Source organism: Monodon monoceros, unplaced genomic scaffold (genome assembly GCF_005190385.1).
Source record: "Monodon monoceros isolate NGI ecotype Baffin Bay Population unplaced genomic scaffold, NGI_Narwhal_1 Super_Scaffold_12, whole genome shotgun sequence".
NCBI lineage: Eukaryota > Metazoa > Chordata > Mammalia > Artiodactyla > Monodontidae > Monodon > Monodon monoceros.
The window spans coordinates 111,110,711-111,137,947 of NW_021703768.1; the positions used below are offsets into that span (position 1 = coordinate 111,110,711).

Consider the following 27,237-nt stretch of genomic DNA (forward strand, 5'->3'; position numbering starts at 1 on the left):
ACTCAAGCCAGATTTCCTGGGGAGAGGGGCGGAGAGGGAAAGCAGAAAGGGGGAGGTGAGAAGATGGGGGAGGGGGCAGGGGGGAGGAGAGAGAGAAGCGGGGACTGCGCCTGCCTGGTGGATGTGCAGTCAGCTCCACCCCCCCCCCTTAAATGGCCTCCAACTTCAGCTGGCGGGGGCCCGTGTGCCCACGGGGCCGTTACTGAAATCTACTCGGCCCATTCGGAAGTCAGCCTCTCCCTTGGCATGACCACCTCCTCCCCATCAGAGCATGCCTAGCCCACCCTGACTTTGCCCTCCCCTGAGCTTCCAACGTCCTGCGTCCCAGCCTCTCCAGTGGCCCACATCCTGCACCCCTTCCTGGTCATCCCGGGATCCCAGACCCCAGCGGGGTCCTGGCAGGGGCTCTCCAGACTCAGCCTGGACAGGGGAGGAGAGCTACCCTCTCACGGACCACGGACCAGGTGCACTGGGCACCTCTACTGCAAAATTCTCCTGGCTTCCCAGATTCGTAGCCTTGCCCTCTGGCTCTGTGATCCCCTGGTGAGAAACCCAACTACACAGTCTCCATGGTGGTGGGTGGTAGGGACGGGGAGCCTATCTGAAGGACATGTCTTGTTCCAGGTCAGGCAAAGATACTTGTCAAAAACAAACTTCGGTCCCAGTAAATGATAAGCCAGTGCTCACTTCCCTGGAAGGAGCTTTTCTCCAATTAACTCAAGTCATGTACCTGCCTGTCTGACTGCCTGGCCCCCAGGGGGCTCTGGGAGAAGAAAAGGCATCCCATCACTCGGCGGGGACACCTCAAACATTTGCTGTGTTAATCGGTCACTGTCTTATTAAGAGGCGGGTCTCCTGCTGCCGCCTTCACATCCAGGAGGTACTGCAGCTCCCTGTTCTCCCCGCAATGCTCCCGTCAACCAAGGCAGCTGATTTAAATGCTTTGATTTCTGTTTCTCTGAACCTGGCAGCTTGCCGGAGGTGTGCGGTTCCAGACAAAGGTATCCTTGGAACGGAGCCACATTAGGATTTAATCAGCAGCCTTTCTGCCCTGCCACCGTCTCCTGCCACGTGTACATCTTCCTTGTGTTCGGAGAAATTTGATGCCTTTGTTCCCCTTTGATTTTTCTCCTCTCAAATTTGCATCTTATATCATTTGAGTGTTTAATTTCAGACAGTTATTGTTTAAACTATTAAGCTTGTGGGACAGAAGAACTTTACTAGGAAAACAGCCATTGGCAGAAAGCACCTCTAAGGTTGGTGGGTGCAGGAGGGTGGGACCTTCTGGGGTGAGTGCCACCCCCCCTTCTATGGATCTCCTGGGTGCTGGGTGGGGGTGAGGGCTGGGTTGCAATTCAGGGGAAGCAGGTGCAATGACCCCGAGAGTCAACGCTCCATCTGCAGCCCAGGGTCAGGGACTGAGCCCCAGGGTGGGGGAAGCACACCTCTCACTGGATGTCTAAGCAGTGCCTCCTTCCTGACTCAGTTCCTGCTCTCTAGATGGAGTGTTAACGGGGTGCGCCCCTGACAAAGGGCCAGCATGTCCGCACGGCTGCTCAGGGCCTGGTCCAGATGGGATGCGTGGTTCCTGTGGATTGAAGAACCTCATGCAGACCTACCCAGCGATGGCCTATACTTACAGTTAGACGAGGACTGGCTAAGGTCTGACGAAGGCAGTTAGAACAACCCTGGGGTGAGTAGATAGTGCTTAGTTTTATGTGTCAACAGCACCCTGATAGGTGATCAAACATTATTCTGGGTATTTCTGTAAGGGTGTTCTGGATGTGATTAAAATTTGAACTTTGAGCAAAGCAGATGGCCTTCCACAACGGGGGTGGGCTTCATCCAATCAGCTGAAGGCCTGAATAGAACAAAAAGACCAACTCTCCCTCAAGTAAGACAGAATTCTCCAGCAGACGACCTTCAGATTCGCAATGGAACACTGGCTCCTTCTGGGTCTCCAGCCTGCTGGCCCATCCCGCAGATTTGGGACTTCTCAGCCTCCATAATCACATGAGCTAATTCCATATAAAAAAATCTCTTTCTCTCTCTAAACACATCCTACTGGTTCTGTGTCTCTGGATAGCCCTGACTAATGCAGTAAGGGTAGGAGGCAGGGCTGACTCTGCCATCCCCAAAATGTTTGAAAGCCTCTTTAGGCAGGAATGGCTGAAGTCTGGAGGGCAGGCTTTTATAGAAACTGAGTCCCTCTTCCCCCAGCCTTCCTGCAGGGCCTTAGACTCCCCACGTCCACAGCAGACGGGGTGAGTCTACCACTCACAAAGCTTCCGCTCCTGCGTCCCCATCTCGGTGGAAAAGGCATGCGCTCCATCCAGGCCACGAGCCTTGATGTCGCTCCCACCTCCTTCTCCCAGGGTGTTCAACCAGTCCCTGGTCCTGCCAAACTGATTTTTCCTGAAGAGTTCCCCAGTCTGTCCACTCCCTTAATTCAGGCTCCCACATCTCTCTGCCTCCTCGCTGGGCTCTGCCCCAAGCTGCTCCCCATGGCAATGCTGGGTGATCTTTCTAAACACCAGCCAGACTGTTTCAAATCCCCAAATCCTGCCTGCAAAAGAAAGCCCCCATCCCCTTAACCTGAAGTTCAAGGTCTAGCCCAGAATTGGCCAAAGCCCCTCCCCAGATTCAGCTCTTGCCGCTTTCTTCCACCTTGAACTTCATATTTGGAGAAACAGCAGGTGGCTTGTGGCTCCCCATACTGGCTTCACACCCCAACCCTTGGCCCAAAAGGCCCTTTCCCTTCCTCTTTGACTAACCCATTTCTACCCATCGTTCAGTACTCAGCCCAGATGGCACCTCCTCCAGGAGGCCTCCCGCCTCCTTCCATAAGAGACTGGAGGTGCTCCACCATGGTGCTCCCCACCCTGGTTTACATGCATCTCCACTAGGACCTCCCCACAGGCAGGGGCCACTTCACACTCCTCTTGAGTCCCCAGCCCCTAAACTGGGCCAGGCACACAGTGCTTGTGAAATAAATGAAACGCTGAGTTGTTGAGACCTGCCAAGTCATGAATGGCCAGATATAAGAACCACAGATTTTTTTAAAACAATCCTGAAGCCTACGAGTGAACCTTGGTCCACGTAATGTTGAAAACAGGCCCACTGCTTTACTTGCCCCAGGAACGAGAGCGAACAGGTGGAATGAAGTCAGGGTACACCTCGGTGCTGCTTGTAAATCCTGCGTGATGCTGCGCTTTCCCTGATCACACCCGCTCCCATCCCCTTCTCCATGGACACCATCTTGGGCCATCCCACAGGTTCCTGGTCCTCCCAGGACCCCGCCTGGGGCCGCAGTGGGAGGCCAAGTCAGCAGGCCTGGTCGGCGGCTTGGCCCCAAGCCCACTCTGTCCACCGGCACCTCTGAGGAGAGCACACACGGTTCCCAGCTCATCCTGACCCACGGTTAGACTGGGTGGGGCTCACGGCAAAGTCTCTGTCCTTTTTTATTTATAAAAATCAGCACATATGCAGAAGGCATAGGAGAAGGAGCAAAGACTACAAAGGAAGAAATGTTTAAAAAAAAAAATCACCATTTCTTTGTTGAGACAAGAGTGGCTAACAGCAAGGTGCCCATCAGCTGCATGTGTGAAAAATCCCTCCTTCAGAACAGAACGTGGACACAGGCACCATCTGCCCCAATGGTGAGCAACCGTCACTGAGTGCTTTCAAAGTCCAATGATTTCCAAAGCTTATTTCCTTTTGTTAATTGTAAAAATCACTATAGGTATAAGAGATGCAGTACAGCAGTAGGCGCTAGGACAACATGTAACATTTAAAATCAAAAAGACAGAGAGACGTGACTCTGAAGTGCAGCTCTCCCCCTCACTGGCTGGGTGGTCTTGGGCAAGTCACTAAACCTCTCTGAGCCTCGGTTTCCTCATCTGCCTAGTAGGAATACTAATAGTCCGTATCCGGGAGGGCCGTGTGGGGTTGATGAGAAAGAGGGAATAAAGTACCCAGCCTTGGGGCCGGCACACTGCATGAGCTTCTTGCATTAGCCATTACCCTGCCTTGCATTCCCAGCCAAATCTCTGATCTCTTCAGAAGGGTGAGAAGCGTGAAATCACAATAATTTGCTGAAAATTTTCATGATTGTAATCGCAGCCAACTGAGTCCCTGTGGAGCTGCACCCAAAGGAAGGCCGGCGGAGCCTTCACTTCGAGTTACTTCTTCCCCAGCCTTCTAGACAGGCACGTTCAAGGGTGCATCTTGTTTCCCACCAACTGTTTCTCTAAATGAGTACATGGGCTCCTGTCGGCGTTTCTCAAGGGAGAGAAACCACACTTCCCAGCAGCGGACTCTGCCTTCTTTCTCTACACATGCCCGTTCTCATTAGGTCTTCCTGATACCCACAACTGTTTGCCCTGAGAGCCACAAAACAGTTTAAAATGCAAAGTGTGTTCCTTTAAAACCATGAGCAGACAGACACCGAAAACAAATTTATGGTTAACCAAAGTGGAGAGGGGGGAGGAATATACTGGGAGTATGGGATTAATAGATGCACAGTTCCATATATAAAACAGATAAACAACAATGATTTACTGTATAGCACAGGGAACTATATTCAGTATCTTGTAATAACCTATAATGGAAAAGAATTTAAAACAGAACACACACACACACTTATATATGTATCTGAATCACTTTGCTGTACACCTGAAACTAACACAACATCGTAAATCAACTATACTTCAACTAAAGAAAAACAAACCTGTGAGTAGAGTGTTTCCTGAGAGCAGCCTGGCATGTAAACAAGACCTTCACACTGCTATAGTTTGGCAGGGGTGGGGTGTTGTGGGGGTGAGCAGGCACACAGGTGAAGGGGAGATACAGGGAAGCACGGGAGATACGAGCGTCCCCTTCTCCTGTTGAGCAGAGCCTGCGGTGGCTCCGTGGCAGGGAGCGGGACTTCCTTTCCGTGCAGCACGCTCACCTCACTGGTCATGGCACACATCCATGTGGAGACAGACGCGGGTGTAAAACAGAGTGTGTGTGAATATGCCAACCTCTCTTTCACGTTCAAACAGGTCTGTGCAGGCTTCACTGCCCTTGACTCGCATCCCGGCCCTGGCGAGATGGTCCAGACTGTGGAATTACGGCTACTTTCATGTCACTGCCACTAAATACCACTGAAGGGTTGTAACTTCCCTGTAACCAACACTTGTGGCCACATAGTTGAGAGGCACCCTTGAAAATCTGGTTTTGTTCATGGGCGGGGGGGAAAGGAGAACTCACAAGCTCACTCTCTAAGTAACTGGGATGAGGCCTCACTGACCCTTCCTGCCACCACCTCCACTGCTATCCTGGTGTCCCTGGGTGTCCCACTTTGAAACGCCTTCCTCACTCTGGGGTTTTCTTCCTTCTGCAGCTTGGCAAAGAGCTCATCCTCAGTCCCTTTTACCTGCCCATTACCCCCTACCATGAAAACTTCTGCTATCAGACCCAACATCCCCTGGGTTCCTGAAATCACTGGACAGGCTCAGGTGGGGGAGAAATTTACAACCTCAGCTACGAGGGCCCATGCAGAGCTGGGTGTGCACAAGCTCCACCTGACTGGGTGAAGCGAAGGTCTCTGCAAAGCCCATAAAAAAGACCTTGAACTTGCTATATTTTAATGGAAACAGGAATGATTAAGTGAGCTACACACACAAGAGACAGGGAGAGAGAGAGGTATGGGTAGAGGATCAGAGAACTCAGCCAGGCAGAATGAAAGGGGCATGTGGGGCTCACAGAGGCATTTGCTGGTCCACCGGAGACAGGCCTGTGGGCCACACCTCAGCTGACCAAAGCGGGCAGGAGAGGACTAAGGGACAGACAGTGGAACACAATTCCCTAAGGAAGACAAGTAAACAGACATGTCTGCCAGGTCACTGGATGAGCTCTTTCCTCCAGCTGCAGAGAGAAACACACAACACACACACCCTGCTTATAACAAGTGGACAGAGTCCACTGCATCTGGTGATTTTAATTACCTGCAAGCAGAGTGATTCTACTACTTTCATTTAGGGGAGCTTTCTGAAAGTAGTTTCACTCTGCTTACCTTCATTAATGAGGGATTGGAATACATCAAAGCAGAAGTGAGCACAAGAAGAATCAAGGCAGAGGGCAGGGCTTGCAGGGACCGGGTGCCCAAGTCTGGGAGTCACTGTGAAGCTCTGCTCTCATTAGCTTCAAGAACACCCCATGTTCTGGGCCAGGCACAAGTCCACCCACAATAGGAAAACGGGCGGTTCCTGAGCCCCAGGATGCTGCAGGGGGCTGGGCCCCAGCTTTCTGTAGCTCTGCCCCTTGGCTGTCCCGGGTGGGGACTCACCTCCACAGGCTGAGAGTTGGATCTCCTTATTCATGCATTTGATGAGGCTGCTCTGCTAGGGGAGATTAGCCATCACCTACCTCTCCCTGGGTCACTCTGTGCGTCTGCTCCACCCCCAAACTTCCCTGCTTTATTTCAGTTAATTTGGCACAGTGATAAGTGCACCTCCCTCTCTTTGGAGAAGAAAGATGGCCCAAACTGGTACATTGCTTCCCTGTCCAGAAAAGCAGGCAGGGAGTCTGGGCACCCACGCCAGCCGCAGGGGCTGCAGGTGAGTCAGGGGGTTGAGAACCAAGAACTGCAGGCTGACCTGCAGGCCTCGCTGGACTCACGTACCCGCTGTCTCCCCAGCCACTGGCCCCTTTGACACCTTATGTCATCAGGGAACAGAGGAACCTGAAAGGGACTCCCTGTGTACAGAAGAGAGAGAAAGGCCTTGCTGTCAGCCTGTCCGTAAAACAGGGAACACTTTCAGGCAGGGACCCAGAGTCAACATGTTTGAGTTGTGGCTGGCCTGACAGCTGCTGAGTTTGTCACACAGATAATTAAATAAACTGCTTGAGCACAGAGATTCAATATGTGGTGTCATTTAGAGGCTGCTACACGGGGGCCTTGATCTTAATTGAAGGTGCAATAGGGGAGAACCTTAAAGAAGTCCCAAATCAACTTCTCGCTCTAGTAATTAAACACGTGACTCCTGACCGTCATTCAAGCCTCCCAAGGTTTGGCCTGAGTTCCATTAAATGGCGCTAAGCAGGCTGAACCAAGGGCCTCCCTCCTCTCCACGGGGGGCAGAAGGCTCCATGTCACCCCCTCACCCCACCTCCTTCTCCTTCCCTCCTTCCTCGTGCTCCCTCAACACCCACTGATGTGCTCCCCCCACTGCCCCTTTGAGCAGGGTCCTACTTATGAATCTATCACCTCCCTTGCCGGGACCCTGTGATTTGTGTTGCATGGTGGGCCTCCAGCTAGGGCTTCCCATCCTCTCATGTGGGGCCCTCTATGGGACTGTGTGAGCCCTATAACACAATCATCAATTTGTGCGTTCATCTAAGAAATGAATGGAACACCTCCAATAAGCAAAGAATAGAAAGACAAATCACATTTCCCCATTCATAAGGACATCCAAGATAGTGGGAGGACACGCAAGCTAACAAGAAGTTGTAACAGAGGGAGGATGCTGCTCCTGCTAGAAGTTCTGATGGCACCTTGGGCAGCTTGGGGCTTATGCCGGAAATCCCCTGGGCCCTATAGGTTTATCTCAGTTAAAGCGTGAACCTAGAAATCCTTGGTGATGAGCTCCTGGACAGGTCGTCTTTTCCAGCCCACAGCACACCCCTCAAGCTTTCTGGGGTGGTGATGAAGAAGGAGGTCCCCTCAAGGCCATCCCTGGGTGAGGGTGGTGGAAATTAGAAAGAAAACATAGCACAGTGGCTAAGAGTTTGGGCTTTCAGTGCTGACAAGGCCCTACCTGGATGATCTGTCCCTACACATCTTGGATGTCTCTCCCCTTCTGCACTCTGCTCCAGCAACCCTAGTCCCCTTTTTGATCCCCAAAAGTGCCAGGAGACCTCTCACACCAGGGTCTTTGCATCCGCTATTTCTTCCGCTGGGATGCTCGTGCCCTGGATATTCAAATGCCTCCCTCCCTGACCTCCCAGCCTCCTTCAGGCCTTTGCTCAAAAGTCACTTCTCATGTTAGATGTTCTAACTTCTTTCCCTGTCTTCCTCTTCTCTGGCACTTGTCACCACCTAAGACACCTCATCTCCTGTTTACTGTCTCCCCCATAAGTCTGTATGCTCCACGAGGGCAGGAACCCTGTCTGTTTGTGCACTGCTGTATCCCCAGTGCCCAGAGTAGACCCGACTCATAGGAAGTGTATGTTCTTTGGATGAATGGATGAAAGGGTTCAAGCAGGAGAGCACGTGGTCAGAGTTACCTCTTGGAGGGTTCACTCTTAAAGCCACATGGAAGGTGGGTTTGAAGAAATATCTGACCAGGAGCTTGGAGAACAACTAGGGGGCCTGTGAAGAGTCAGAGGGGCAGGGGCTGGACCAGGAAGACTGATGGATACCCATGTAGGAGGGATGTAGTAAGACCAGACCTGGAAAGTGCCACCTGGACTTGGCATTTACAAGGATATGGTGTTCTTAGTGGGGACAAGAGCCAGGCGCAGGCCTTGGTGGGCAGAGCGCTAGGGAGCTGGGAAAGCAGAGGCAGCCAGCGCAGGCAAGGCTTCAGGTGCCTGGGAGAGAAGGAGGGGAGAGGTGAAATGGTACCTTGAGGGATGCTGGGACGAAGTCGGCTCTTTAGGCTATAGGGTGAAAGAGTGTGAGCCTGTCAGTGGACACAGAGAAGTAGGGGCTGGAATAAGAGGGAGTGGGTGCTGGGAAACAACAGGGAACACTGTGGGGGGCCTCGGAGACTGCAACCTGTTTCCATAAGTGAAATCAGTGCAGTGGGAGACTTTCTCAGCTCAATAACTTATTAGCAATTTTTAATTACTGGAATGTATTTAAAGTGTGGTGGTTCTGTGAAGCACACCACACGTGCTGAACGGACAGCATTCTTGTGTACTCGCAGGGTGCTCATGTCAGGACACTGTCTTGCATAAAACCTAGAGGAAATATCCAGAGGGGACACATGTTTAAGTCATGTTTCTTGATCCTGGAAGCAGATACTATAAATGGGATGACTGCGACCCGAGGGCCACTGTGCTGGAAGGCTCTTGGTGATGCACTGATGCCGGCAGAACCTATGGAGGAGGCTGCAAGAAGGAGACGGTCCGTGAAGACTCCCGTTGGTCCTTGAGATCTTGGGGTATCTCTGGCTACAGCAGCCCCACACAGTGGCCCAGACAGTGGGGATACTGGGGACTAGACCCCAACCTTCTTTTGTCTGTTAACTCCATGATGACAGGCCTGGCATCCTGATCATACTGGTACCCTCAGGTCCTGCACAGCCTTGGCACCCAGTGGACATTCAACAATGTCTCTATCTCTTCAGCAAGTGGTGTTGGGAAAGCTGGACAGCTGCATGTAAATCAATGAAGCTAGAACATACCCTCACATTATATATAAAAATAAACTCAAAATGGCTTAATGACTGAAATATAACACATTATACCATAAAGCTCCTAGAAGAGAACACAGGCAAAACATTCTCTGACATAAACTGCACCAATGTTTTCTTTGGTCAGTCTCCCAAGGCAATAGAAATAAAAACAAAAATAAACAAATGGGACCTAATCAAACTTATAAGCTTTTGCACAGCAAAGGAAACCATCAACAAAATGAAAAGACAACCTACGGACTGGGAGGAAATATTTGCAAATGATGCGACCGACAAGGGTTTAATTTCCAAAGCATACCAACAGCTCCTACAACTCAATAACGAGAAAACAAACAACCCAATCGAAAAATGGGCAGAAGACCTAAATAGTCATTTCTCCAAAAAAGACATATAGACATTCAATAGGCACATGAAAAGATGCTCATCATCTCTAATTATTAGAGAAATGCAAATCAAAACTACAGTGAGGTACCACCTCACACTGGTCAGAATGGCCATCATTAAAAAGCCTACAAATAACAAATGCTGGAGAGGGTGTGGAGAAAAGGGAACCCTCCTGCACTGTTGGTGGGAATGTAAATTGGTGTAGCCACTATGGAGAACAGCATGGAGGTTCCTCAAAAACTGAAAATAGAATTGTCATATGATCCAGCAATCCCATTCCTGGGCATGTATCCAGGCAAAACTATAATTCAAAAAGATCCATGCACCCCTATGTTCATAGCAGCACTATTTACAATAGCCAAGACATGGAAACAACCTAAATGTCCATTGACAGATGAATGGATAAAGAAGATGTGGTACATATATACAATGGAATATTACTCAGCCCCAAAAAGGAATGAAATACTGCCATTTGCAGCAACAGGGATGCAACTAGAGATCATCATACTAAGTGAAGTAACTCAGAAAGAGAAAGACACGCATCATATATCACTTACATGTGGAATCTAAAATACGACACAAATGAGTATCTATGAAACAGAAACAGACCCACAAATATAGAGAACAGACTTGTGGTTGCCAAGGGGGCGTGGGGGTAGGGAAGGGAAGGACTGGGAGTTTGGGATTAGCAGATGCAAACTAGTATATGCATGATGGATGAACAACAAGGTCCTACTGTACAGCACAGGGAACTATATTCAATATCCTGTGATAAACCATAATGGAAAAGAATATGAAAAAGAATGTACAGATGTATAACTGAGTCACTTTGCTGTACACATAACATTGTAAATCAACTAAACTTCAATAAAATTAAAAAAAAAACAACACAATATCTCTGAAGAGAGACAGCTTGGTGGCAAATGGCCACATCCCCCTGTGTGGAGCTCAAAGTGAAGGACAGGAAGGGTACACAGAGATTCCTTTGCAAGGGCTGGGGAAGCAGCAGCGGCCTTTGGACAGAATGCAGGTGGGGCCAGGAGTGGAAGGACAATTGGAAGAAACTGGAAACAGGTAGGGGGGCTGGAGAGAAAGTAGAGGCCAATTCCCAGAGGTCAGAGCAAGCTAACAGTGGGCATGCCCCAGAGGCTCTGTGGCTTCGTCTCCAGGCTCCTCTGGCAGCTCTGGGAGATGCTGAGTTTCCCACTCCTTCCTTAGGGGAGAGGAAGTGGTCTGGTGCTCTGGTGTGCAGAGGCCCTGTGGGTTCGGGGTGACTGAGCCAGCTCTCCCGGAGAAGCTCCCAGATGGGCCTCTTGCTGACCTGCATAGCAGGGAGGCCCGGCCCAGCAGCAGAGGCCTTTCCCACTGACCATGGCTCCTGAGTCCCCCCTCCACAAATTCTCCTGGGGGAAAAGGATAAAGCAGTCGCATCTGCTGTGAACACGCCTTGCTGGGACCAAATTATAAAGAGCCCTGAAGCTGGGGGTGATTATGAAGGGTGGGCTGTAGCGGCAGAGGCTGTGGAACTTGGGGCAGGCACTCATCCTCTCCGGGCCTCCGGGTTCCCATCTGGGAAACGGGAAAGCTGGACTATCTTATCTGACAGTCAGCTTGAGTTCAAATTACCCAGGTTGGCACACAGGCCTCACTCTTACCCACTTGTCTGCATTCACCTGTAGTCTCCATCACCATCCCCCACCCCACCGCCCCCCCCGCACCCAGGACTTGCATCTGAATCACCTGCTCTGTCCCGTCGGCACCCCAGGATGCCCTCACTCACCTCTCAAGATTCACCTCAAATGTCTCTTCTCCAGCTCCCTCCCCAGACATTCCCCTTCTCATCCTCTGGTGGGGCAAGCCCTCCCTCAGGCTCAACTGACAGTTCCTGAGGGCCTTTCATGCATTCCAGAAACTTCCACTAGACCTGGAATCAAGAGCTCTTGGTTCTTCTCTTCCATCTCTACTAGCTCACGGGGTGAACTTGGATGACTCACTACGTCTCTTTTCAAAAAGCAAGGCCGACTTATAGGGCAGGAATAGAGAGGCAGGTGTAGAGAACAGGTATGTGGACACGGGGTGGGTGGGGAAGGGGAGGGGAGGGCGGGATGAACTGGGAGATTAGGTTTGACATAAATACACTACCATGTGTAAAATAGATGACTAGTGCGAACCTGCTGTATAGCTCAGGGAGCTCAGCTCGGCGCTCTGGGATGACCTAGATGGGGGGTAAAGTGGGCGAGGGAGGTGGAAGAGGGAGGGGATGTAGGCGTGCATATAGCTGGTTTACTTCATTGTACAGCAGAAACTAACACAACATTGTAAAGCGGTTTTACTCTAATTAAAAAAAACAAACCAAGGCAGTTGGAGAAGCTGATAGAAGTTTGATCATTTGGAGGTCAAATTCCAGTCATTCGTTAAATACACGTGGAGGACAAATGTTCTTCTCCCCCCTTGTTCACAGAACACCCACACGCCTGACCTCTAAGCCCATATCCAGCATGGTCACATGCGGGCAGGGTTCTTACAGCCTCCTGCGTCTGCCTCTCGACTGTGCCCTGATGTCTGCAATGACAACACCGTCCTCTGGAGTGCTGTGATACTGCTTAGAGAAGAGCACTCATGATGTGACTGGCGCTGCTCATTTTACGCTCATGACACCATGAGGTAGGCGCTATCATCATTCCCATCTTACAGACGCAGTAAGTGAGACAGAGCTTATGTGTCTTCTCCAAGGCGGTGTGGAACAGCCCCACGGCTGGCCTAAAGCCGGTGCGTTTGGTCCTGTGCCACCTGCTCCCTCAGCATGGGTCTCTCCGCAGGCCCCAGCACCTCCCTGCTGTAGGGACGGCTCCAGCAGGGTGAGGCCAAATCCCCTAGGATGCCTGCCACCACCAACACGGCCCTGCGCCCGCTGCTCCCACACCGTGGGACGCTGAGCCTCTCTGGGGCGGGGCCGATACAGCTGGGAATGTGAGTAGCTCTCCCCGGCAGGGCAGACGAGACCTGTGGAAGTGTGGGAATGCCCTGGAGGCATGGGACTCAATTTTTGCTTCTAAATACCCAAAAGAAGTCTTTGGCAGCAAGATCTGTCTGCTCTGCTAACTTGTAACAGATGTTTGGGTTTTTATTCCTGTGTTTAGTAACACTTAAGGAAAGAAGGTTTATTAGTGAGCCTATAGTATGTTTAATTTTTAAAATAAAAGTGGTAATTATTTCCTCTAATTTCATAAGCCTGGGAACTCCCCTCAGAAGCACCAAAGCGTACCTACAAATTCCATGCAGGATAAGGAAGCTTAATGGTCTGTGCAGAACTGAAACCCTAACAGGCTTCTTTCTTCCATAATTTCATGGTTTGTTGGGAAAACTGCCCAACTATGACACTGTCATCTGGGATAATACAAGCCAGGAGTGGTGAGTGATAGCTGAGTGGCAAGCCTGTCTTCTCCAACAGTGTAGGAGATAAAGCGTGAATTCAGAACTGAGTCAGAAAAATCATTTTAAAAGTGCCAGCTAGTATACAAATAGGAATGCCATGTCACAAGATAACTTTTAAGACACAAACTCTAGAAGAAGTTAAAGGTACAGAGAAATCCACCTACTATCTTGGTGTTCACTGGTAATATTTGCTACCGAGGACAAACGTGGCTCTAATTTTGCCCCAAGGAGAAGGAGAGACAGTATCCCACCTCCCTTGTCCCCCTGACTTTCAGCGAGCGAGACCCTGCTTGGGACGTCAGGACTGCTGGTATGGAAGCTGCCAACACCCGCTGAAGCAAGGCTGCTGAGTTCAGTTTTGATTTTCTCACCAGCTAATGATCCCTAAATGATGTTATATTTCATTCTGTATTCACACAGTATCCCATTGCCATAGCAACGGGAATGTGATACCACAAGTTTTCTTGTACATGGGCTTCGAATGCTGCGTCTCCTCCCTGGCAGAGGGGTTAGTGTCATGTCCCCAGGCAGTACCCATGAGAACCCCCTCCGCACCCCAGTGAGGGCTCAGGGGCTCTGGTGGCAGAGCGAGTGCTCTGAACTGCGGTGGCCTCGCCTAGGAACCCACCACCACGTCCCCATCCCCCTTGTTCTACGTGCTCCAACCCCATAAGGACGGTCCTAATATAGTGACTTCTGGGGGCAGAGAAAGCCCCAGAGAGTAAAGTCATAACTTCTCTTTGTAAAGCTAGAAGGAAAAGACAGTGAAACACCATGATTTTAGAATTTTTGTTTGCATGGGAAAACGGTGTTTTTAAGTTTCCTGGATCAACAACTCCCTGGAAATTCGGGATCATCAATGGAGCTCAAGATGGCATTACTCTGCTGCCATCTTGGGGTGAGGACTGAAGGAAGCTGTCCTCTATACCCACTAGGCTTTTTCCCAAGAATCTCATGCTGCCTGCCCCCCAGCCCTCTGTCAATCCATTACGCCTCGCTCCCCGTTGGAGCCATGGTTCTGGCGAAGGTGGAGAAGTGCGCTCCCAAAGCACCCTCCTAGGCCTGGCTGCCTCCGCACCCTCCAAGGCCCTGGGACCAGTGAACAGATCTCTACTGCTTGCTGGGCATTCCCTATGGAAACACTAGAGAAGGAGAGGCTGGCTGGCCTCCTGCCTAGGAACTGGAGCTGATGCTGAACCAGAGGCAGTGAAGGCTTCCCCGTGGGGTCCAGACCCATGGGGCCAGGGCTGCAGACGGGGGAGCCCTAGCCCCAGGTGGGCATCTCCAGGATAGCCTGAGGGCCTGACTCTCAGCACCTTCCTCTCCCACTCTACATCTACCAGCAAGCCATCCGGGCCCAAGACCTGCTGGTCAGAGCCCTTGTTCCTGCCTCTGCATTCCCCTCAGAGCTTGTGCACCTCTCTGCTCCAGGCCTGAGGCCACACTGAATTAGATAAATGATGACAACAGGTGTCATTAATACCCGACACGTGTAACACACCCGGCCCACGCTAAGTGGTCTCTGTGCTGCATCTCCTTTACTTTTCTCCACGGAGCAGGTGGGAACTGCCAATAGCCCCTTTTTACAGCTGAGGAAAAGGCCCAGAGAGGCGGAGTCATGCACCCAAGGTCACAGAACTGGGCTGCAACCCCAGGTCCCTCTGGGACTTTGCAGGTACCCCTTTCCACCGAAAAAGGATGTTTTGCAGAGCGGCTCTGTCTGCCACTCGAGTGGGTGGGGATTCACAAAATCGGTGAAAAACCCAACGAATCAGAAGGATTCGGTGAATAAATTCAATCAGCACGAAGCAGAGGCAAGACCTGATCTGCCTGCCCCTCCCGCAAGCTCTCCAGCTCTCCCCCAGCATCCCTCACCGTGGCAGGTTTTGTGGTGGGTGATTTTCCCTCACGTGACATAAGAAATGCTGTTTGAATAACCGATGGTGGGGGAGGCTGTGCGCACTCTGATGCAGAAATAAAAACCTTCAGAAAGATGCAAGTCGGGGGATGCTGGAAACCGGAGAATGGGACGCCAGTCTACAAAATTCAACATGGCCAATAAGGCTGGAGCAAGTGGTCAAGTGTTTTAGTGCTCACGGCTGCTAAGGCATTGGCAGGCCTGGGCTGGGCAGGGCTTCCAGGCCTCGGACATTTTTCCTGGGCTCATTTTGTCTTGATTCCACGTTGGGCCTCATGATTTCTAAAGCACGTCAGCATTCGTGTCAGAAGCATGGCCATGAAAGGGTCCAAGACTTCCCATCACAAGATAAACTCAACTTTCCGGAGACCCACCTGCTCCAGGACCCTGCTGCCAGGGCCCACGGACGAGGTGGGAAAGCTGCCCTTTCTCGGGGTGCAGAAGGCCCACAGACCTGGACTTCACCGTGAATCCTCCTGCCACGTGGTCCTGGCGCCTGTGCAAGTTGAGACCACAGCTCTGCCCTTCCCTCTGGGCACCCAGGCTCCCAGCTGTGACCACACAGAAGCCCTTTTCTGTCAGTGTCACCAGCACTCTGCAGCAGGGCTCCATCCAGGCTTTCTCCTCCCCTCCCGGCCCTGCCCCACAGCACGTCTCGGACCTCATGCAGCCCCACGTGGGCTCCCCACCTCCAGCGTCCCCCGGCTTGGGCCAGTGGGCCTGTTCCCACCTGCCCAAGTGCTGCTTCTCCCGTCTCACATCGTCTAATTTATTCATGTGTGGCCATTTGGGTTCAGCATCACAAATATTTCTACAGGCTGTGGCATGCACCATTTACTGGGGCCACATGAACATGGGAATTTGCAGTCTAGCTCTCTTATTCTTGAGCATCTGTGAGTTGTTGACGTCTTGGTGCAAGGCCCTGAGCCACGTGCTGAGACTATATTTGTGCACCAAGAGCCATGGGCTCTGCCCTTGAGGCTCTTACCATCCATTGGGAGCTGGCACTGCCCCTCTCACTCAAGCCCAGCAGAGGGCATGAACCCTTTGGCCCCAACTCCACGGACACCTTCTGAAGTCCTTGCAGGGCCTTCCTCATCTTACTCAGAGGTGTTCTGGACAGGCCAGGTGACCGCTCTAGGCCAGAGCTGGAGTGCCCACCATACTGCGAACCACTGGACTGCGGGGTCCATCCAGCCACATTCTACACACAGCATGGTCTCCTGATTCACGAGACACTGTCCGGAGGGGCCAACGTGCTCTCTGCCGCCACCTGGCAGGGCCCACCCTGCGCAAGAGACGACCTGGGCGGTGCCTTTCAGCCTGGTTCCTACTGGACACATGCTCTGCACCAGCCCAGGGCTTAGTGGGCCTCCCTGGCTTCTGATCTCCCAGGGCCTTCCTCTAAGGGCAGGGGCCTCTGGAGGTGGACACAAATGAACACACATCACTGAAATGCTGCTGCTGCTATGTTGTTAAGACTCTTTCCTCTTTCTCTTTTTTTAAAAACACATTTAACCTGTAAGACGCAGCACCCAGGTCATTTGTCAGAAAGGCATTAGCAAATCCATGACAAAACCTACGAGCATAGAAGCAGGGAGCCGTCTTCCTACCTTTAAGGAAACAGTCCTTGCTGTGGACGATGACAATCTTCTTCCCCAGCAGGCAAGCAGCACGGTGGAGCTCACAGTGGTTTTCGTAAACCCTCCCGTCAGAGCCACACACGGGCACGTAGCTGGGACTGCAGGCCTCCAGGCACCGGCACTCGGGCTCCCCCGTCTCCCTGCTGAGCGCGCACCTGCTCCCGTGGCTGCAGAACTTCTTCCTGCAGGAGGCCGGCAGCCCACGGTGGCCGGAAAGCCCTGCCAGACACACAAACACAGAAGGTCAGCCGTGAGCACGCAGGTGTGTGTGGCACGGCCCACCTGTGTGGCTCTTTCAGGCTGTGGTGAGCAGAGGCTGTGAAGCTCAGGCCTGGGGGCTCGGGCGCCCCATGGAGCCCCTGCCCCTCTGGTGGGGGTGCTACAAGCAGTGCCCTGCCGTGTAAAGCCCAGGTTTTTTGGCTGGCTCTCGCCAAACATCTCAGACACAACCCCTGCCCATCCTGGAAGGGAGGAGTAAACAGAGGGCTACACGGAGCTGGCAAAGTACCGATGGACCCTGCTGACTGAGCGGAGGAGGGCTTTCCAAGGGACAGAGGGCTTGAGCCAAGGCTCCCGTAACCACAGTGCAGGGAGCACTTGCCTGTCTCTGGGAGGAGACGGTGTGGGTTGGGGGGATAAGGGCAGCAAGGCGTGGTTCTGCCTTATAGACTCAGACAGCCAAGCAGAGGCGTTTGGGTCTGATATGTTAGGGACTGGGGAGCCGTGGTGGGGTCTAGGGAGTAAGGAGAAAATGGTACTCTTTTTTTTTTTTTTTTTCACGGTACGCGGTCCTCTCACTGTTGGGGCCTCTCCCGTTGCGGAGCACAGGCTCCGGACGCGCAGGCTCAGCGGCCATGGCTCCCGGGCCCAACCGCTCCGCGGCATGCGGGATCCTCCCGGACCGGGGCACGAACCCGCGTCCCCTGCATCGGCAGGCGGACTCTCAACCACTGCGCCACCAGGGAAGCCCGAAAATGGTACTCTTGAATTTCAGGATCGGGGGGCAGCCAAGGCAGGGAGGCCAAAAGTTGACCTATTCCTCTGAGGAGCATACAGTTCTCTAGGACACGACAGCAGTGGTGGCACCAGCAGCCTTTGTCCACTGCTCAGTCCTTTCTGGCACAGTCCTGCAGCCTGCAGCTGTGGGCAGGAAGGCTGAGGCCATGGAAACAGCAGCTGCTGTGTTCCTTTGGGTCTCACACTTGCCATGTCGTTGTATGTCTCCTGCACCCAACACATGCCCATAGTGATCTCAGGCAGTGGTGTCTAGAGCTCACACACCAAAGCAGCAGGACAGCTGGTAGAGTGGCTTATTGCTGAAAAGGTACACTTACATGGAGGGCCAAATAAGCATCTACCACCAACGTGACACTCCTCCAAAGAGTCCAGAAAACTGGATGATTGCCACGTGGCATTAATGGCAACAGACAGCAAATTGAGAATTATAAAGGCATATCAAGACGCAAATAATTAAAACATGAATGCAGATTTTATGGCCACAGAAGTCTTTGCTTTTAAGTTTTAATTAAATCTTCTTCAAAATATTGGCAAGACAGAATGGCCTGGGCCGTCAAGACTGAACTTTCAGCCTCAAGTCCTACCCCATGGGATTAACATGCCTAAGGAAAAAAAAAATCTTGTTTTTGGTTGAGTCTGTTTTTCATCATTATAGATTTGAAAAGAAAAAGTCAGTTATCGGTAGATTAACTGCTTGATTCAATAACTCATTTAAATTCCTCCAGCCTTGGCAAGCTGAGAAATATTGACTTTTTCTTGAATCATAATAAACTAGAAGGTCAAAATATCTCTGAGCAGTATAAAAGTGCAGATTGTAAGTGGGCGTGGGAATCTCCTTTATCCACCTGGCTAACTGTTGGTGTGTCACCGTGAAGGCTAGGTGGCATTCACTGGCCCCAGTGTGCACCCTCCTGTCAAGGCTGACAGGCGGCGGGGAGCCAAGGCACTCGGCAGTGGGAGGCTCTGGGCTCAAGGCCCTTCACCCAGGGTGCTTTGCCACGGAGCGTGTTTGATTAGTATGATTCTCCTGTGTTATTGGAAAATGGGTTATCCTGGAGAGCACCAGAGGCTATTTGGAAGAAACTAACCAGCTCTAAGAATATCAGCCTTTGTTTCTTTCCCACAAAGTGCTGGCACTGTATCACTATTTTAATAAACTGCCCTGTGGGATGAGAAGGATACCCACTAGCCACCCCATTTTGAAGAAACAAAGCCCAACCTTCCGAGCCTCTGGTCTTTCAGTTCCTGCTTTGGTGCTTTTGCCCCGGCTGTGCTACCTGCCCAGACTGGGCTGTCTCTGGTATATCAGCTCCAATTCACCCTTGGGGTCCACTTCTTCCACCAGGTGCCTGCTGCCACCTCCAGTCCGAGGGCCCCTCTCTGAACCCCCTGACCCTGGGAGGGTCTGCCCCACTCTCTGGCCTCAGGACTCCCCACGGGTACAGGACCTTTGTCTTCTTGAGCCTGCCCCTCACTCAGGATTTAAGAAACACAATAGTTTTCAAAGCTGTTCTCCCTGTTTCGGTGCTTAACCCCCAGGCTAGAAGCTGGGATGGGAAGGTGGAAAGGGCCCCCGCATGTCGTGACTGTTCAGGGGTGTACCTCCCTTGCCACCTCCACGTGGGGAGCTGGAGGGATGGAGGCATGAAGGGGAGGCAACTGTCCGTAGAGGTGGGCCTCCTCTGGGGTAAAGGGGACTAGAAACAGGAGTGGCAGTGCAGCGAGGCCCTTCAGAGACCACCTAATCCAGGGCAGGCATCAAAGGAAGGCCAGTGAGCTGTGGACGGGGGTGGGGAGAATCCTCTCTACCTGATCCTATCCCCTCTGAGACACCCACATGCCCAGGCTGTACCCAACACCTCTGAGGACCAGCGCTGCACGTGGCGCTTCCGACGCCCAGGTTTGATCATCCTGCAGGTGTGGCTCCGACCGCCTCCCCCAGGCTGTGCTCTGAGGGGTCAGTGTTAAGAAAACAGTTGTGCCAACCTGTGCTCATCGAAGTGGCCAAGAACACTCAGGTTCTCTCTGACATGGAAATGGGCTGTTGGCAAATATTTGATTCCTAATTATTTGCAATTAAGACAAAAGTACCTTGAAAGCCCTGCACCTGCCCTTCCCAGTCTGTGACCAGTACGCCCCCTGAACAAGCGGAGAATGCCGTGCATGGGGGCGGCCTGGGGTCCCGACCCCGGCCTCCGAGACGCTGGCCAAGCGTGGTTTCATTAAATGAGGCCCTTGTCACCACTTCCTCCTTGTTATGAAAACAGAATGAATTCCCCCCTCCTACCAGGACGATGATAAAACAGTAATGGGAAAGGTAACCAAGTGAGGCTGCCAGCAACTGCCTACAGTATTTATGAGGACGACCATGATGCCTGAAAAAGATATAATGTGCTTAATTTACAGTCATAAAGAAAGTCATTTACCCGGGTTAGAAACTGATCATCTCACCCAATAAGCTGCTTTTCAACACTAATTAAATGTACCTGACATGGTCAGACATGGGAATTGTTACATGAAAGTGATGGTGGCAGAAGAAACAAGTCCATTTGTACCAGTCTGTGCTAAAGCCTCCCTCTGCAATTCAAATAAGGATTCTCGATTTGACCGCCACAGACCAGGGATCTGCAGGTGGTGGAGGTTAGCCGTGGTGGAGTCAAGCCCGCCCGACCCCAGGGGAGGGATCAGAGGGAGAAGCCTTCCTCCTTCGCCCAGAGCAGGAAGCCTCCTTCCTTGGTTTCTCACCTCTGACCACAGCACAGAGCACAGACAGTTCAGTTATTTTGCCCCCAAACTCTGACTCAGTCTCTGAAACTGGTTCTTCACACAGAGTAAACCAGTGAGCTCTCCCCTCTCAGGGATCATGCCCTGAGTGGCACACAAGGGGAAACCCCTTCGAGTTCCTCTTTGGGATGCTAATTCCACTTCAGGCAGTTTGCCCAGGGCAGCATTTCACCTGAGAACTTGTCCTTGGCTTGCCTACTGAAGGGAGCCCCTCCCCTTTCCCAGCCTGAGGAGGTCATTCTAGGTCTCTGTGGGCGGTGCTGCCTAGGCCCCCTCCGGCCAGCCTCAGTGTCCCAGCAAAGGGCTGGGGCTGAGACGCCCACTACCTCGCCCCACCCCTCCACAAAGCCACAGTGAGGCGATGGCTTGGCTCTACGGTGGCTGCACACTGCAGGGCCCAAGGCCAAGAAGAGTGGGACGTGGACGCAGAAGATGAGAGGCGACAGGTGCAGCCCCAAGTACCGGCCGCCCTGCACGCTGATGGCCTCACTGCTGCCTGCCGTGAACCCCTGTCTGGCACCGCAGCGGTCTCCAGCTTCTGCAGACAGAAGGTATTCGTACAGGAATGAGGGGCCCACCTGTCAGCAGACATAGCTCCTTACACGCAGATTATATGCTTTATTCTCTGTGCATTGATATGGATCCACCGGGGGGCTGCAGCCCATATCCTGTGTCATGGTCAGGTTCTTTGAAGACCTAGAGCGAAGAGTGGTGTGTGTACAGAGGTGTAGCTGTGTGGGCTGTATCAGGCAGGGGCTGAAGGTGATGATCCCAGTACGTGTCCCTACCTCATGGCCCCAGACATGCCCAAGGCGGTCTGGAGACAGAGCGTCTGGTAAACTTTGACTCGGTTTAGCAGAGACCATGCAAGTGCCTTGGAAGTGGCTGCAGAATTTGGGTTTATGCGAGAGCCAGGCAGAGACCCAGGTCTGCAGCCAGTGCAGTTTCTACACACCAGATGCGGTGGGTGGTAACAACGGGGTGCTTCAGGAGTGCCTGCCGGCCAGCCCTCCAACCACCTATTCATCCGACAAATACTTACGGAGCACCTCCCATGGGCCAGACCCTATTCTAGGTGCTGGGGACACAAGGCAGACTGGGACACTGTCCTCAGGGCACTGATAGTACAGTGCAGGAAGACATACGAGAGCTTGAACAGGCAAACACATACACAAGACAAATGTGGGTTGGGGAAAAGGCCAGGAAGGAGTTAAATAGGGTGATGCGGTGGGCCGGCTTTCATCTGAGGTCAGGGAAGCCTTCTTTTTTTTTGGTGGTGGGGCTTTCATTTTACTTTATTTATTTATTTATATTTTTTAACATCTTTACTGGAGTATAATTGCTTTACAATGGTGTGTTAGTTTCTGCTTTATAACAAAGTGAATCAGTTATACATATACATATATCCCCATATCCCGTCCCCCTTGCGTCTCTCCCCCACCCTCCCTAGCCCACCCCTCTAGGTGGTCACAAAGCTCCGAGCTGATCTCCCTGTGCTATGCGGCTGCTTCCCACTAGCTATCTATTTTACGTTTGGTAGTGTATACATGTCCATGCCACTCTCTCACTTCGTCCCAGCTTACCCTTCCCCCTCCCCATGTCCTCAAGTCCATTCTCTATGTCTGCATCTTTATTCCTGTCCTGCCCCTAGGTTCTTCAGAACCTTTTTTTAGATTCCATATATATGTGTTAACATACGGTATTTGTTTTTTCTCTTTCTGACTTACTTCACTCTGTATGACAGTCTCTAGGTCCATCCACCTCACTACAAATAACTCAATTTTGTTTCTTTTTATGGCTGAGTAATATTCCATTGTATATATGTGGCACTCTTCTTTATCCATTCATCTGTCGATGGACACTTAGGTTGCTTCCATGTCCTGGCTATTGTAAATAGAGCTGCAATGAACATTGCGGCACATGACTTTTTTGAATTATGGTTTTCTCAGGGTATATGCCCAGTAGTGGGATTGCTGGGTCATATGGTAATTCTATTTTTAGTTTTTAAAGGAAACTCCATACTGTTCTCCATAGTGGCTGTATCAATTTACATTCCCACCAACAGTGCAAGAGGGTTCCCTTTTCTCCACACCCTCTCCAGCATGTATTGTTTGTAGATTTTTTGATGATGGCCAGCTGACTGGTGTGAGGTGATACCTCATTGTAGTTTTGATTTGCATTTCTCTAATGGTTAGTGATGTTGAGCATCCTTTCATGTGTTTGTTGGCAATCTGTATAACTTCTTTGTAGAAATGTCTATTTAGGTCTTCTGCCTTGAGAAGGTGAGATTTGGCCTGAGACCTGAAAGTCAGGGGGCAGAGCCCCGGGCCGGGGAGAGAACAGCAGCCTGGGGGCCTGGAGCCCTGTGTACAGAGCAAGGGGGTGGCACAGGGAGAGGCCTGGATTGCTCCCAGGCAGACCTCACTGGGACAGAACCAGTCTGTAGAGTCAAATTTGCCGCCTTGCCCAGCTGTACCCCTGGGGAAGTGGGGTGACCCTGGTTCCCTGGAAGCCTGCAGTCAGCTCTTGGGAACTGAGTGTTGGAGGGAGGCCCCGTCTCCTGGCGTTCAGCACTTCTAGCTCCATGCCGGGCTGAAAGGGCCCGTCCTCAAACACTCTCACAGGCTGCAAGGCTCTTAGCACCTCACAGGCTGCTGGTGGGGACGAGAAAAGCTCTCCTGGTCTCTCACCACTGGCCCCTTGGTGGCAACCTCCATATTCTCTGGGTGACCTGAGTACTGCGGCTGCCCTGGGTCCACCTCTACCCTGCAAAGTCTCATTCACGCTCAAGGGTTGGAAAGAGAATCTGCAATTCCTCCTAGGGAGATGTGCATTTCCAGTAGTACCCAGCCGGGGGGCTGTTGCTTAAAGTAACTCCTAGTTACTGACTAAACAGTAAACTCCTGTTTACTGAGGCGTGCCAATGGCCAGGCACCATGCCTAACACTTACATGAGCTCATCTAATCCTCATTTCATCCTCATAACAGCCCTGTGAAGTAGACACACAGGCCTCACTCTGAATGTATTTGTATATGTGCCCATTTTACAGACTGGGAAATACGAGTCAAGCAGTGACATGCCTATGGTCAGACAGCAAGCAGGTTGTAGGTGGTACAGCCCAGATTTGAATGAGTCTCACCTCAAATCCCTCGGCACAGGGATAATCTGCTCAGTCAGGAATACGATCCCTGCCTCAAGGAACTCGGGCCAGGAGGGTTCAGATGTCCATAGTCTGAGCTTCTCCAACATCAGGACACATACAAATGTCCGCAGCCCTGGCCGGTAGGTTTTCTGCTGCTGATTTTGCAGCTAGGAGGCCAATTTAGCAAATTCTCTGAGGGCTGGAGGTTTACGGAGTCACAGGAGGAAGCGCTGCTTGGATCTTCGAACATCGAATCCCAAACCCCACTCCTCAAGCACGGACACCGGGTCCGCGACCCCCTCCCTCCATTATGATGTCTTTCAGCTTCAGTGGCCCCCTGCTCCCCTCCTCTGGGCTTTTCCCCTGAAATTGTTCAGGTGACTAGTGGGCAGACGTGACGTTCTCTCAGTGACCACACAGCACAGCCTAAGCCGAGAGCACTGTGTGCTTCATGAAAATGGAAGTTTGACCAGCTCGGAAACACGTGACCAATTTTCCAGCTCCCAAAGCTTAACAGAACCATATGGTTACCCATCGCTGGAAGGTAACTTAACCTGTTCTGTGTATGGCTCACAGATACTAAATTAAGGTCTGACAAATTGGCTTCAAAACACACCACTAAGTCAAAGCCAGAAATGCCTGGCACACGGAGAGAGGAAGGAGGACCTTTAACCCTCAGCGGGCTCTCAGTTCTGCCTGAGGAATTTGATTCTAACCAATTCTGCATCAAGCCAAAACACAGACTAGGATGCTACACACTGTCCAAGGTCCCTGGGCAGGGCTTCTGGAGGCAGTTATTTCCAGTCAGGGATGAAGAACATAAGTGCCAAATTATACCTTCCAAAAACTTGAAAACAGGACTCTGATGAGAATAAAAAATAAGCAAGTGTTAAAGATATATTCAACTCAGTAATGAGGGACCTGCAGGAGGGTGAAGCTGGTTCAAAGGAGAGTTGGAGGAGGTATACAGGCATTGGCGAGAGAAGGTGGGATGAGATAGCCAGGAGAGGCACACCACCAGGTAATGACCTACAGGGCAAGAACACCATACCGTTTGGGGGTTATTTTTTCCACCAGAAAGAGTTTGTATCTCTACTGGAAACAAATCTGTAAGTTAACATGTAACTGCATAGTCTGGGCCTTTAATTAACACAAAATAGTGAGTTGAACAAAGATACAATTCCGTAGCATGGATCAGTATATCATTTTTATACTGCTAAAACATGTTCCCATATGACACGGGGAGAACTTGCCACCCTCCCTTGTCCTTATTCCCAAGCTCTGGATAATTTTCCCAATGCCACAAAGTGCCTACAGATGTCATCTGAGTTGGCTGTCAGGACTTTCACCCTTGCCTCCTACCTGGGGCAGCTCCTTCTTCTGGAGCCCCCAGCCTCACAAAAGACCCCAGAGGGAGGAAATGAGACCCCAAACCACTGAGCTCAGCTCTGCTGAACTCTCACGTGCTGAAAGGCACCTGGTGTGGGAGGGTGAGAACAAGCTGGAGCCGGTCGGGTGCGAGTGAACCCATCTTAGTGCTCACGTGAACCCTGAACCGCATCTGGGTTTCAAGCAACCCGTGGTTAAACCTCACATTGACCCAGCCCTGGGCTCCTGGCCTTGTTAGCTGTGTGATTCCAGGCAAGTTCCCCACCCTCTTTTCCCTCTAACTTAAAAATGAGGATAACAATGGCTTACCCTTTACAGGATTTTTTCCTTTTTTTTTTTGAGGATTAAATGAGCTGATTCATGTGAAGGGCTTGACACATAGTAAATGCTCAATTCAGACATTTGGAATTACTGACAGGTTGAATAAATAAGACTGAAAAATAAGAAGCCATTTGGGTTTACTGATATAAGTGTATACAAGCGTGGGCTGGTTACAGTCTTCAGGAGGCCTGCCTTAATGAAAAGGGGAGCATATTTATATTGAAAGTATTGCCTGGTTTTAAAAGGCAGACTCACACACACACACAAAAAAGGCAGACTCACAATAGCATGCTTCATAATATCTCGAAGAAATGCTTCCCTTGCAGTTTCCCTTACATTGGGAGTTTGCTTGACCCAAGTAAAGTCTGCCCAGCTTCTGAGGGAGTCTGAAATCACACATTCTCAGGGCACAGTGAACAGCACTGGCCTGAAGCCCAAATGCAGCAGGCTCCACTCCACACCTCAGGGTCCCTGCCAGGCGAACCCAGAACTCAGTTTCAAAGGTAGCCATGGCACGGGCCCTGGTCCTGTGAACGTCGCAGGCCCACTTACCTCAGTCAGTCCTGGTGTATCTCTCCCCTCTGGGAGCCCTTTGCACTGTTATGCCATCTCTCCCTCTATATTGTATGATGATAGTAAAGCCACCTGACTCACGATTTCTAAGAGCGTTCTCCCTGGGGCCTCCCACAGGCATACTCCACTTCGAACGGGCTCCCAGACTGCTGGCCCGGAGCTTTTTCTAGCTGTTTGCCAGCACTCAGCACTTCTCACCCCCTGCTCCTGTGGCTCCCCTGACAGAAGAGCAGGCCCTGGGGCAGGGCCTCCGCAGCCAGACTTCACAGTCACCCAGAGCTCCAGGGCGGGCATGCGGTAGTCCCTGTGGCTTCAGGGCAAAGATCAGGTTCTATTTCTGCTGTTCAGAGCTCGGCACAGGGCCTGGCACAGAGTGGGCTGCGGAAAACGCCAGGTGAAAGACAGAATCTGATTAGGGCACTACAGAGACCCAAGACGGCTTGCTAGAGACCTGAGTAATCAGAAATCCATGGTTCCAAAGAGACAGACATGGCGACACCATGAGTAACAGAAGGAGTGGAGACTGTGGACAGCATTTGGGTGGGAGACTAGAGACCTGGGTTCTGTCCGGGTTCTACCAAAGCAAGTCTCTTTCACACCTGAGCCGCAGTTTCCTTATCGGTAACATGAGGCAGTGTCTAGAAATTCCTTGAGACTGAATTTAGGGTGTCTATAAAAGCCTGTGTTCTAACTTGCACATCTTTTGGCTGTAATAAAACTACAATAATCCCTTCTTTTTCTTTTTGCCTCTATTTGCCCTATCAAGCTACTTCAACTGGCCTCTGGAGGGTTATTTCAGAGACGAACTTGGGAGGAAAAGCTGTACAAAAATGTGAAGCACAATAGGAGTTTTGCCCTTGGGAGAGTTTCTTTTACAAAATGGTTTTGTTTTAGAGTACTTCCTCCAAATATACTCCTATCCCCAAGTTCCTGTTCCTCTCCAGTTCGCATCTGTCTTATTCTCTGTCACCAGGGCCCTCATTTTTCCTCCTGGTACCGAGCTCCCTTGTCACTTTCTCTAGCTCCTCGGGGCTCCCTGTGTCTTCCAGCTGAGAGGGCCAGTTGCTGCTGCTCTCAGTGGGTCTTCACTCTCTCCCTGATGCCTCATTACGTGGGTTTGTTCCTGCTTCTCCACCAACTAATGATTCAAGGCCATGACACCTCGGACTGCCTCCAATTATTTCAAGGATTATTGTAAAGATGCTCAGCGTGAGCCACCAGGATGC

General features: G+C 51.4%; 1 protein-coding gene across 3 annotated transcripts in view; it reads right to left on the reverse strand.

The window, feature by feature from the left end:
* Nucleotides 1–27,237, reverse strand: part of FSTL4 (follistatin like 4) — a 440,571-nt gene that overhangs the window by 224,571 nt on the left and 188,763 nt on the right. For all 3 annotated transcript variants that reach the window (XM_029215752.1, XM_029215751.1, XM_029215753.1), the window contains one exon: nucleotides 16,755–17,003. In XM_029215752.1, coding sequence (XP_029071585.1) covers nucleotides 16,755–17,003 — 249 coding nt within the window. The remainder of the gene's footprint in view (nucleotides 1–16,754; nucleotides 17,004–27,237) is intronic.